Source organism: Neofelis nebulosa, chromosome 10, assembly GCF_028018385.1.
Source record: "Neofelis nebulosa isolate mNeoNeb1 chromosome 10, mNeoNeb1.pri, whole genome shotgun sequence".
Classification (NCBI taxonomy): Eukaryota; Metazoa; Chordata; class Mammalia; order Carnivora; family Felidae; genus Neofelis; species Neofelis nebulosa.
Genome location: NC_080791.1, coordinates 57719150 through 57731515, shown reverse-complemented (window position 1 = coordinate 57731515; position 12366 = coordinate 57719150). Strand labels below are relative to the sequence as shown.

Genomic DNA, 12366 nt, shown 5'->3' with positions numbered 1-12366 from the left:
ATGCAGCCAGTCCTGTGACTGGTGTTTGGGAACCACTGACCTATATTGTAAACAGGATTCTTCTAACTACCCGGCTTTAATACATGGTCTCTCAAGTATTTGATCAACTTCGGCCAAAAATATCTTGTCCCTTCTTACTTTAGCAACTTTAATTCAAGAGTAAACTGTGTTACCTTCAGAAATGAAACTCATGTGGTCATAGTTTTATTGTTATAGCAGATACTGTTTGTGTGCTATCTGCCAGACTTTATTAAGTGTAAATTAAGCACTTATTAAGAATAAATAATTTATTTAATTAAGTTATTTATTTTAATTATCTACATTATTCTATAGTGTACATATTATCCTTTTTTCTTGTTTTACCCAATGAGTATACTAACTCAAATTAAATGACTAACTGTATGAGGTCACACAGTTAATAGACCAGAATTGTGATCATTCAACTATGGTGCTTGGCAGAGAGAGAGAAAAATAACAATATATGGTACCATTCAATTCAATGACCATATGCCTAAGAAACCATGAGAAGGGAGCTAAGAATCTGTTCTCTCAGTTGTTCCTAATGCCTTTGTAATATGAGAACAATAAAGCCCAAGATAATCAAGTATGTTGGTGATACCTATTGAAAGATTCGTGAACAATTTTTAAGGTTTCCTGACTGTTGACAAAAAAGTGAAATCCATCATCTAAGTCGCCAGGTTGCCAAAGGGTTATGATGACTTGGATGATGTCCTACAGGAATTTGAAGAATTAATTGAGGGAGGACCTGAAGGATACATTGCCTAATAATGTATCAGTCTGAGACAATCAGGAAAGAAAAATCACAGTAATTTAAACAGGGAAAGTTTAGTATAAAGACTTATTAACTATAATAGGGGATTGGAGTAATGAAGAATTGGCTAATAAGAAATAATGAGAACAGGGGCGCCTGGGTGGTTTAGTTGGTTGAGCATCCAACTCTTGATTTCTGCTCAGGTCACGACCTTAGGGTTGTGGGATCAAGCTCCACATCTGCATCTGGCTCTGCACTGAGCATGGAGCCTGCTTAAGATTCTCTCTCCCCACCTCTGTCCCTGCTCTCATGCTTGCTTTCTTAAAAAAAAATGTAGTAAAGAGAACACTGAAGAATATATGTTTAATTAACTTGATTGTGGGAGTCATTTCACAATATACTCATATCAAATCATCACGTTGTACACTTTAAATATATTATAATTTTATCGGTTATACCTCAGTAAAGCTGGAATACTTTTCAAGAAAAAGGAAGAATAGCAGATATAAGAAGCAGAGAACTATCACCTTGGGCTGACAGAGAACACTAATGGAACAGGTTGAGATTTAGACCCTGTTGTAGAGGGCATGACTGTGGCTTACTAAAGACAGAGAAGTCATTTGGATGCCACTTTGGCAGAACTGGCCAGATACCTGCCCTCTAGGGTGCAGGGGAAGCTGTTCACAGGGAGGTATCTCACCAGAAGCACTCTGCAACAAAAATATCGGGAATGGTTCCAAAGATCTGCTATATAACATGGTGCCTATACTTAATAATGACATAGTCGTGTACTTAAAAAGTTTGTTAGGAGGGTAAATATCATGTTAAGTGTTCTTATCTCGTACACACACACACACACACAAAGGAACTTTTGGAAGTGTTTATTACCTTAATCATAGTGATGGTAACACAAGTGTATACATATATCCCAACTTACCAAATTATATACATTAATTATTTGCCATTTTTATGTACCAATTTTATCTTAATAAGACTAGGGAAAAATTGGGCCTGGGGGGATGGTGTGCCAGAGAAGCCACCTGTCCTGCAGGATTTGGGCACTGGGGAAGCTGTGTGTGCTATAGTGCTTACCATGCTACATGAACTAGGAGCAAAACCCTTTCTGCAGTGTCTCTCCTGCACTCTCTACTGATAAAGCTTAACATTATGCCAGCTGCAAAGGAAAAATATTTAAAGGCCTCAGATCCAATTTTGGAGAACATGCAAGGAAGGATGAATTGGAGCTGAGAGTTGCCAGTTGATAACTGGCAAGAAAGGTAAAAAGAAAATAGATGACTAAAACCATCCAGCATAGTTGAAGATGATTACCAAGAACCAGAAGAGCTAATAAGTTAGATTATTGTTGAAATAGTCAAAGCAATAAAACATTTATATGATTTCTGAATTCAGTCACTCTGAAACAAAAATCTCAAAATGGGTATATTTAATGGACAATTAATGTAATTTTCAAGTAGTACTGACAGCATGATTTTTCCCTTGTGTATCAACTTCGGAATCTCAACCGTACATAAAATGTAATTCCCCTGAAAGTAGAAGAACCAAGAATTGGTTCAGGTTGCTCTGATACTCTTTTTCTTTTATGTCTGTTGCTTCTCAGGAAATGAACCCATTATTGATAAGTATGATAGAATCTCCTTTTAAAGCATCTACCTAAATTGTGGCATATCTAGTTACAGCTAGTTTTGTAGATAACATCTGCTTCTTCATCTTTGTTTTATTTTTCTGGAACTTCAGAACATGTCTCAAGGCACTAATCTTGGTAGTTTGGCTAACTTTAATAAGAATAAATTTCTCCTTGTAGTAGATGATCAGTAACTACCTTTTACCTGGATGAAATACACTTTTGCTAAGCTTAGATGCAGTATGGAGTTGCTTTGTTTCAGACCTTGTTCACCTTCATCACAGAACCCCTGCAACTAGGTTACTGAGTATTTTAGGGAGACCTGGACTTAGATAATCTTCTATAGCATCCTTTTATTTTATTATAGTTGTTACCAACCAAAAGTTTTAACTTTAACTCCAAAGGAATATTTTTAAACTATTTTTTTTCACTTATAAAGTTGGGGGCCTCCTTGTATGCCATTCAGATTATCTGCAGATGCTACAGCTACCCTATTCACATCTGTAATTGTTTTATGAGATTAAAAAAAAATTATTCATTTTTGAGAGACACAGAGTACAAGCAGAGGAAGGCAGAGAGAGAGGGAGACACAGAATCTGAAGCAGGCTCCAGGCTCCGAGCTGTCAGCACAGAGCCTGATGCGGGGCTCGAACCATGAACTGAGAGATCATGACCAGAGCCTAAGTCGGACGCTTAACTGACTGAGCCACCCAGGTGCCCTGTTTTATGAGATTTTTAAGATTAATTTCTTCTGAGGGGCACCTGGGTGGTTCAGTCAGTTAGGCATCTGACTCTTGGCTTCTCCTCAGGTCATGATCTCACAGTTTCATGAGTTTGAGCCCTATGTTGGGCTCTGTGCTGGTGGTGTGGAGCCTGCTTGGGATTTCTGTCTCTGCCCCTTCCCAACTCATGCTGTGTCTATCTCTCTCAAAATAAATAAATAAACTTTAACAAAAAGATTAATTCATAGCATTTACTTTTTCCATTTTAAATACTTTGGAGATCATATTTGAAAGGCTCTGTTTCCTATATCCACATCTGCTCTATTTGGCTAACACTGTATGGGTGCTTGAGGTATATAATAACACCCAGCAACACAAAACTGTCTTTTGAAGTTAACTGACTCAGCCACTCCCAGAAGACAGTAGAGCCAGTGGTCTCTGAAAACATACCATACCTACCTATTGCTGTAGCAAAGAGGGCCTATATGCAAATTAAACCCAGGTCCCTACTTCAGTTCTCATTTTCAGAACTTTAAGGTTTGACTTTGTTAACCGATCCACTCAATTAAAAACTAAGACAGAAGTCAATAAAAATTAGCTCTGAACATCTTTCTAGTTTCTCAGAACATTGTACTTACATTTATGTTCATATTTCAAGCAACTTACTTGACAAATTATAAGTAACAACCTTTGGATAGCATTTATACTTTTCAAAGTAGTTTTCATTCACTGTTTCAGTTAATCTTGAATAGTAAATTATGTGTGTGTGTATATATCTATATATATACACACACACACACACATATATATTTAGTAAATCATATTCTTATCTTCATCTTATAGATATAACTGCCTGAGAGATTAAATAACTAATTCAAGTCCACATAATAAAAAATAAAGTAGGGCTGCAATTCATCTTGTGACTCTAAACTTTACTACGTTAGAATGCTTAATAAAATTGTTTTCTGTTTTATAGTTGGGGAAATTTAGGCATAGAGCACTTAAATTATTTGTCCAGAGTTTCAAGCTTACATTTAAAATAAAGGTATATGAAAATCAGAAAACTTGGGTTCTTGGTCCTGTTTGTCAGAAGAGCTAAATGTGTGGCTACATGAATAGATACGGGGGGTGGGGGCGGGGGCATGCTAAGAGATTGACATAGGTATATTTTCAAGATGGCCCAGTAGACCTTTACAGTCTTAGCACTGTTAGTTGCAGACTAAACAAAGGAATTAGGAAAGAAAACGATTTTTAGTGTTGTCAGAGAGCATTCCCAGCTTTGTTTCCTTCTCTTTGCAGGGATGTTGGCAATGTGGTTGAAGCCATGTATGGGGACCTCCCTCCTCCAATTATGCTGATTGGACATAGTATGGGTGGAGCTATTGCAGTCCACACAGCATCATCTAACCTAGTGCCAAGCCTCCTGGGTCTCTGTATGATTGATGTTGTAGAAGGTAAGTTTTCTTAGTACTGACTAAATCAAAATCTTTGATTTATAAGAGATCCATGGTAGATTATTATTACCTTATTTTAATTTATTGATCTCTACTCATCTTGAACTATGTCCCTCTGTCTTTATATCGTTTTTTATGTTACTTTGTGGCAAAGGCATTCTGAGTATTTTTTAATTGACATACAAATTTTATTAGTTTCAGTTGTATGACATAATGATTCAATATGTGTATATATTATGAAATGATCACCACAGTATGTATAGTTAACATCCATCACCACATATAATAAATTATTTTTCTTGTGATGAACACTTTTAAGATCTACTGTCTTCGCAACTTTCAAATACACAATATATTATATACTGTAGTCACTATACTGTACATTATATCCTGAAGACTTTTTTATTTTATAACTGGAAGTTTGTACCTTTTGACACCTTCACCCATTGCACCCATACCCTATATTATATGATCATTTCCCATGTCATTGAAAACTCTTTGTAAATATCTTTTAGGGCTACATAATGTTTCAATTGTATGTATGTCCCATAATTATATTTAATGTTAAAAAGAAGCTGCCATGTCTTTTATGACCCAGCCTCAGAAGTCATACGATTGCTTATACAAGTCAGCCCCTATTCAGTATGAGAAGACTACACAAGGGAGTGAATATCAAGAGGCAAAAATCACTGGAGGCCATCTTCGAAGCTTGCTATCACATCAATCTCTGAATTTTTTTAAGCTGCATCTTTTTTCCCCAAAACATCACTGAATTCTACCATCATTCAGGGCAGATATACACAGTTGGCCCAGTAAATGTAAATGCTTAGAATATGTTAAGTGCTGTGGTTAAAGTATTTGTTTAACATCTAGGTACAGCCATGGATGCACTTAATAGCATGCAGAATTTCTTACGTGGTCGTCCTAAAACCTTCAAGTCTCTAGAGAATGCCATTGAATGGAGGTAACCCACAAATCTATATTGTCTATATTTTGAATGTTAGATTCTAACTGTCCTTTTTCATCAGCTCAGGCACCAAGTTCAAAAGAATAGTTCAGTTTCCAAGCCTTAGCTTTATTATAATATCACATGTGGAAACATTTATGTAAAGTGCAGAATTATTTTTAATATTTTAAATGTTTCACACTTGGCCCAGTTGTCTAAAATCCATCCTTTTCCTAATACACTATAGTACCTCCTACAATTTTAATAATTATGGATTATCTCCTGTCTAGCTATCTCCATTTCTGAGGTAGGAGTTTGGACTAAATGAGACTCTAAGGCCTTTTCTACTTCTGATGCTTCATGTTCTGGATTCACTTTCTGTGTTCCAGAGAAAATGGTGGAGAAACAGAGGATGGGCATAGGTTCCTTTCTCAGTTTTTATTTGGGTTTGGGTAAATAAAAACCCTTTGGGTAAATAGTTTTCATAAAAATCACTGAATTGGCTATGACTTCCACTAAAGTAAAGGCTGTTTTGTCATTAATTTATTCATTAATTCAATTATTTGATTAAATATTTATTAAACACTTTGTGCTAAAGGGTGAAATTTCAGAAATGAGTAAAACACTGCCCCTCCCCCAAGGAAATCAATCTTAGGATAAAAAACTTTAGTATCCTCTCTTCCTACCTCTTCTTCAAAATCCATCTCTAGTTCCTTTCCCAGAACCCTTCTCTAAGTCCTCCAAACCATTCAGATTACTCCCTCAGTTAAATTGCTAAAGACCTCTGTCTATATTGTACTGTTTACCTCTTAAGTCTCCCCGAAAGGATATGCTTGTATTGTTAATTTTCATTCCTGTCTTAAGATTCTTCCTACATCATAAGGGCAGAAGTTATCCTCTATTTCTTTTGTACTTTCATATAGCATACAGCATACTGCTGGCTGCCTTAGCAGGCAGAACATATCTGTTCATTGAATCAAAGAGATCAGCTGGAAATTAAGGACCTGGTAAATGTATCTGAGGTAGTTTTTCTAAGACAGAGGGTCTCATGCCAAATATGGCTTGCCAAAATGATGTTTGTGTTTGGTGAGGTTGCTTCTATCTCTCCTTGCTCACACTACTGAGGTGCAGGATTCCTGTTCCCTCATCAACACCAAAGATCTCTCCATCTTTGGCAGCCACAGCATTTCCGAATGAAGCTGCTGCCAGTTCAGCATGTATCTGAGGCACCCTGCCTTCTTCCCCAGGAGCAAACAGTGAGAAAATTATTCCAAATAACTTTTTTCTAAATTTTTTAAAAAAATGTTTATTTTGAGAGAGGGAGAATGAGCCAGCATGGGGAGGGGCAGAGAGAGAGGGAGAGAATTCCAAGCAGGCTGCACACTATCAGTACAAAGACTGATGTGGGGCTTGGTCTCACAGACCATGAGATTGAACCATGAGATCAAGAGTCAGACACTTAACTGCCGGAGCCCTCCAGGGACCCCCCACCAAATAACTTTTTAAATTTATTCAGTAAACTTTGGTTTTTTAGTCCCTAAGATGTGTTACTTACTACCTGATTAAGAACTGGAGATGAATCAGACTTAGTTCCTATCATCCAAAAACTGGGAATACAAACAAGTAAATATTTAAACACAGTACAGTGAAGGAAGCACAAAGTTATAGAAGATAGGTACTTAATCCAGCATGAGGGTATTGGTGGATCTTTTCTTAAAAGAGAAAAGGTGGCTCAGTTGGTTAAGCCTCCGATTTTTTATTTCAACTTAGATCATGATCTCACAGTTTGTGAGTTCAAGCCCCATGTCAGGTTCTGTGCTGACAGCTTGGAGCCTGCTTGGGATTCTCTCTGTTCCTCTCCCTCTGCCCCTTCCTCGCTCGTGCACTCTCTTTCTCTCAAGATAAATAAACTTTTTTTTTTTTTTTCAACGTTTTTTATTTATTTTTGGACAGAGAGAGACAGAGCATGAACGGGGGAGGGGCAGAGAGAGAGGGAGACACAGAATCGGAAACAGGCTCCAGGCTCCGAGCCATCAGCCCAGAGCCCGACGCGGGGCTCGAACTCACGGACCGCGAGATCGTGACCTGGCCGAAGTCGGACGCTTAACCGACTGCGCCACCCAGGCGCCCCTCAAGATAAATAAACTTTAAAAAGAGATAGAGTCTTGATTCTAGTGGCAGATGTGGGATAGGATGAGGGTTCTGTTTGTTGTATGTTAAAATGTTCTGCGTTGTATAAGAGCCACTGATTTTTAGATCCCACTTCTTGAACCTGAGAATTGGAAAGAATACTATGAAGTATTTCATAATTTTGTACTCGGCTGGATATCTGAATCAAGTTTATGACTCATAGTTATTGTGGATATTCCAGGTTTTAAAAAAGATGTTGAAATACAAAGCCAACCTGTTTAATTCAGTAAAGATTTAAATCAAAGTGAATTCCCACTTCTGCTTTCTTGGTCATCCTAATGAGAGACAGTAGGTCATAGTCATTAGAAGCCTAGGCTTTAAAAGTTGGACAGATAAGGATTTACACTTTGGTTTCATCACTCTGGCTGCTCTGAGGAAAACACTAGGGGAAGGGAAAGGGATGGGTGTGATAATGGAAGCGGGAAATTGATTAGGAGGCAATTGTAGTAGTATAGGAGAGTAATGATGGTAAGCATAGACTAGGATGACAACAGAGGAAGTAATATGTCATATTTGGAATGTATTTTGAAGATACAACTGACAGGAATGCCTTACAGATCGGATGTCAGGAGAGAAATGAGGGGTGAGGGTAGGAGGAGGTACAGCATTCAAGGATAACTTTTAGATTTTTAGTCCAAGCAATCAGGTGAATGGTGGAGACAAAGAGAAGTAGATTTGGGAGCAGGTAAAGAGTCAGGGAATCAGGATTTTTGTTTGGATAAACTGAAATGGTTATTATACCTCTAAGCAGAAATGTCAAGTAGTTACTGGTCTATACTAGTTAGAAGAGGCTGAGTTAGAGATAAATTGGAGAATCATTATTACATAGATAATATTTAAAGCCAAAAGATTGAATGCAGTCACCTAGGGATTTGATATTGATAGAAAAATTCCAAGAACTGAGCCTTGGGAAACTCCACAATATTTAGAGCTTGGGAAAAAGAGAAAGATCCAACAAAGGAAACTGAAAAGTCACAGTTGGTGAGATAGAAGGAAAACTAAAGGAGTATAGCAAGTGTTTATAGAAGGAGGGAGAGAGCATCTGTGTCACATGCTGAGAGATCAGTTAAGATGAGGACTAAAAAATGACCATTAAAATTGACCTGAGGGGCGCCTGGGTGGCTCAGTCGGTTGAGCGTCCGACTTCAACTCAGGTCATGATCTCACAGTCTGTTAGTTCGAGCCCCACGTTGGGCTCTGTACTGACAGCTCAGAGCCTGGAGCCTGTTTCAGATTCTGTGTCTCCCTCTCTCTCTGCCCCTGCCCAGCTCATGCTCTGTCTCTCTCTCTGTCAAAAATAAACATTAAAAAAAAAATTTTTTTTTAATTGGCATGAGTAAAGGTGACCTTGACAAAGACAATCACAGAAAATAAGTAGGCGATAACCCCCCCTCCAAATATATGTTTGAGGATATTAGTTGGGGAAAGGATAGGAGATGACAAAATGGAGAAAGCAAGTAAGATAACTTATTTTTTAGGATAACTTTTGGGAAGTTTTGTTGTCTAGGAGAGCAGAAAAATGGGATGGTATCTAGTAGTGAATGTGGGGTTGAGAATGTTTTTAAAAGATGTCTTATAATATCCGCTAGAGAAAAAAAATGATGACACATAGGATAATAATTTATAGCAAGAAGAGATGCAAACCAGTTCCTAAGGTTGGCCTTGAATAGGGACAGAGGTGTTTCATATATTAAACAGTCATCAAGGGAGAGTATGTGATTTATAAATACTGGTAGATTTGTAGATTCTGTAGGTTCAGTTGGTGGATGGAAAATTCAGTTGGTGGATCTGTTGGTGGATAGAAAAATGAATAGTTTTGATCACATCTATCATTAAAATAGGAAGCAATGTCTTTATCTAAAGGGGTTGCCCTTTAAAATTTTACATGATTTAAAAAAAAAAAGAAAAGAAAAGAAAAAAAAGGGGCGCCTGGGTGGCGCAGTCGGTTAAGCGTCCGACTTCAGCCAGGTCACGATCTCGCGGTCTGTGAGTTCGAGCCCCGCGTCAGGCTCTGGGCCGATGGCTCGGAGCCTCGATCCTGTTTCCGATTCTGTGTCTCCCTCTCTCTCTGCCCCTCCCCCGTTCATGCTCTGTCTCTCTCTGTCCCAAAAATAAATAAAAAACGTTGAAAAAAAAATTAAAAAATAAATAAATAAATAAAATTTTACATGATTTTTTAAGCTAAAAAATTAGATTTAAAAAAATGCATTCTGATTTGCCTGCTTCAGGTAGTGTTTCCAGTTCCCCCTGGGACATGAAGCTGTTTTGCTTGGCCCTTAGTCATATGTAGGTAGATAACTGAGAGGCCTAATCTATTAAAATAGTATCTAAGCTTCTGAATTCTATATCATAGCATGCAAGGCCCTCTAAGAACTCATCTCTGCCCACCTGTCCCTTTCTCCTATTCACACTCCTCCTTTGCTTTCCCCTGCTTCTCCTTGCACTCTGTCCTTATGCTACTGACTTTTCCACATCACAGTGCCTTTGTTCACAATGTGCCCTCTGTCTGTAATGCTCTGCCCATCCCCCCCCCCCTTTTTTTAGAGAGAGAGAGAGAGCACAAGCTTGAGCTGGAGAAAGGGGGAGAAGGAGAAAGAGAATCTTAAGCAGGCTCCACGCTCAGCACAGAGCCTAACACAGGGCTCTATCCTATGACCCTGAGATCACGACCTGAGCCGAAACCAAGAGCCGGACACTGAACCAACGGAGCCACCCAGGCTCCCGTTTTTAATTTTTTTTTTTTTTTTCAACGTTTTTTATTCATTTTTTGGGACAGAGAGAGACAGAGCATGAACGGGGGAGGGGCAGAGAGAGAGGGAGACACAGAATCGGAAGCAGGCTGCAGGCTCTGAGCTATCAGCCCAGAGCCAGGCTCCCGTTTTTAAATTTTATTTGAGAGAGAGAGCGCGAGACCATCCTCTTTTATTTTCCACTGAACTCCTTTTCTCCTCAGTTTAGGCAGGACATTTTGGGGAGCTTTCTTTAATGTCTTCATTCAGAATCAAGTGATTCCTTTGAACCTTGCCTTTGTTATACTGAAACTATCTGTGTTTCTTTCTCCCCCCTGAATTAGGTGCTTCTTGAACATAGGCCTGGCACATAGTATCCTCCTGGTAAATATTTGCAGAACTGAAATGACTTGAATGTCTTTAACCTAATTTTTACTACTTGGCTTATAGCCATAATAACCAGGTAGGAAGTAGTGGTTATCTCCATAGTAAGCTATATTGGCAAACACAACTTTGTAGTAGGTTCCACAGAATCTGCAGAATTATTCGTTTGACCCTAGTGACGTGATAAAATGGTTGCTGAATAACCTCTTTCCCTTCTCACTTTTCTAGTGTGAAGAGTGGTCAGATTCGAAATTTGGAGTCGGCCCGTGTCTCCATGGTTGGCCAAGTCAAACAGTAGGTCTTATTTTTTCCCTATTGGGCTCTTTAGAGACTGAAACATGGTGAGAGAATTACAGATTGCTTTTTGTTATACACCTGTCCTACCATCCTGAATGCCTTTATTATTTTAGATAATTTTGACAAATGAGCTCAGCCGGGCTAGCGGCATAGCTTTTCTTTCTTTACTTTTTTTTTTTTTTTTTTTTGAAGAAATCCCAAAGCCTGTATAATACAGGACTACCATATTAATGTAACTCTGGGTGTTAAAAGGTGAAAAATCCCAGAGAATGGATATTAAAAATTAAGTGTCCATTCTAGTGCTAGAAGTGATCATTTTATTCTGGTAATAATCTCCTTCTTAGCCAAACCTGATTGTGAGGAAATTACAGTATAAAAGCTTTAGCATAACCTGAGTGAAAGCCAGATTCTATGGCTAAGCTAAGAATATTTAGCCCAGCTGATCTTCTTGGATAGGGTTACATGAGTCCTGGGTATTGCTATGTAGTCAGAAAATGAACTTTAGATGAATTGAGAAAATGTTGCCCAAGGGAACAACAGGGATCACAGGAGTTGATGAAAATGATAATGGTATTATTGAATGCCTGCTATTTGCTGGGTACAAGGTATTTTATATACACCTCATTTTTAAGACCTCACCTTATGCAAATTTTCAAATATATAAAAGTAGAATAATACAATGAACCCCAATGTACATAATGCCTATTTTCAACAGTTACTAATGGCCAGTCTTTTTTCATCTGTGCCCCTATTTATTTACCCTAAGCACAACATTTTTTGAAATATATTCCAATGGTAAGGACACTTTAAACACAATCACAGTACCATTATCACACCTAAAAAAATAGTTCCTTAATATCATCAAATGTCTATTCAGTATTCATGTTTCTGATTGTCTCACAAATAATTTTCTTACAGTTTAAGTCAGAATTACAATAAAGTGATATATATCAATTGACTATATCTCTTAAGTATCTTTTAATTTAGTTTCCACTTTTGTCTCATTTTTTTTCCTTGCGATTTATTTGTTGAAGAAACCTGGTTGTTTGCCCTGTAGAATTTTCCACAATCTGGATTTGCTGATTGATTCCTGAAGGTGTAATTTAATATGTTCTCTCTTCTCTGTATTATTATTTTTTTAATTTTTATTATTTTTTTATTTCAAGAGAGATAGCGAGCAAGTGGGGGAAGGGCAGAGAGAGAGAGACAGAATCCCAAGCAGGCCCGCAC

General features: G+C 37.9%; 1 protein-coding gene across 3 annotated transcripts in view; it reads left to right on the top strand.

The window, feature by feature from the left end:
- Nucleotides 1–12366, top strand: part of PPME1 (protein phosphatase methylesterase 1) — a 90234-nt gene that overhangs the window by 56963 nt on the left and 20905 nt on the right. For all 3 annotated transcript variants that reach the window (XM_058687800.1, XM_058687801.1, XM_058687802.1), the window contains 3 exons: nt 4436–4590; nt 5464–5554; nt 11068–11133. In XM_058687800.1, coding sequence (XP_058543783.1) covers nt 4436–4590; nt 5464–5554; nt 11068–11133 — 312 coding nt within the window. The remainder of the gene's footprint in view (nt 1–4435; nt 4591–5463; nt 5555–11067; nt 11134–12366) is intronic.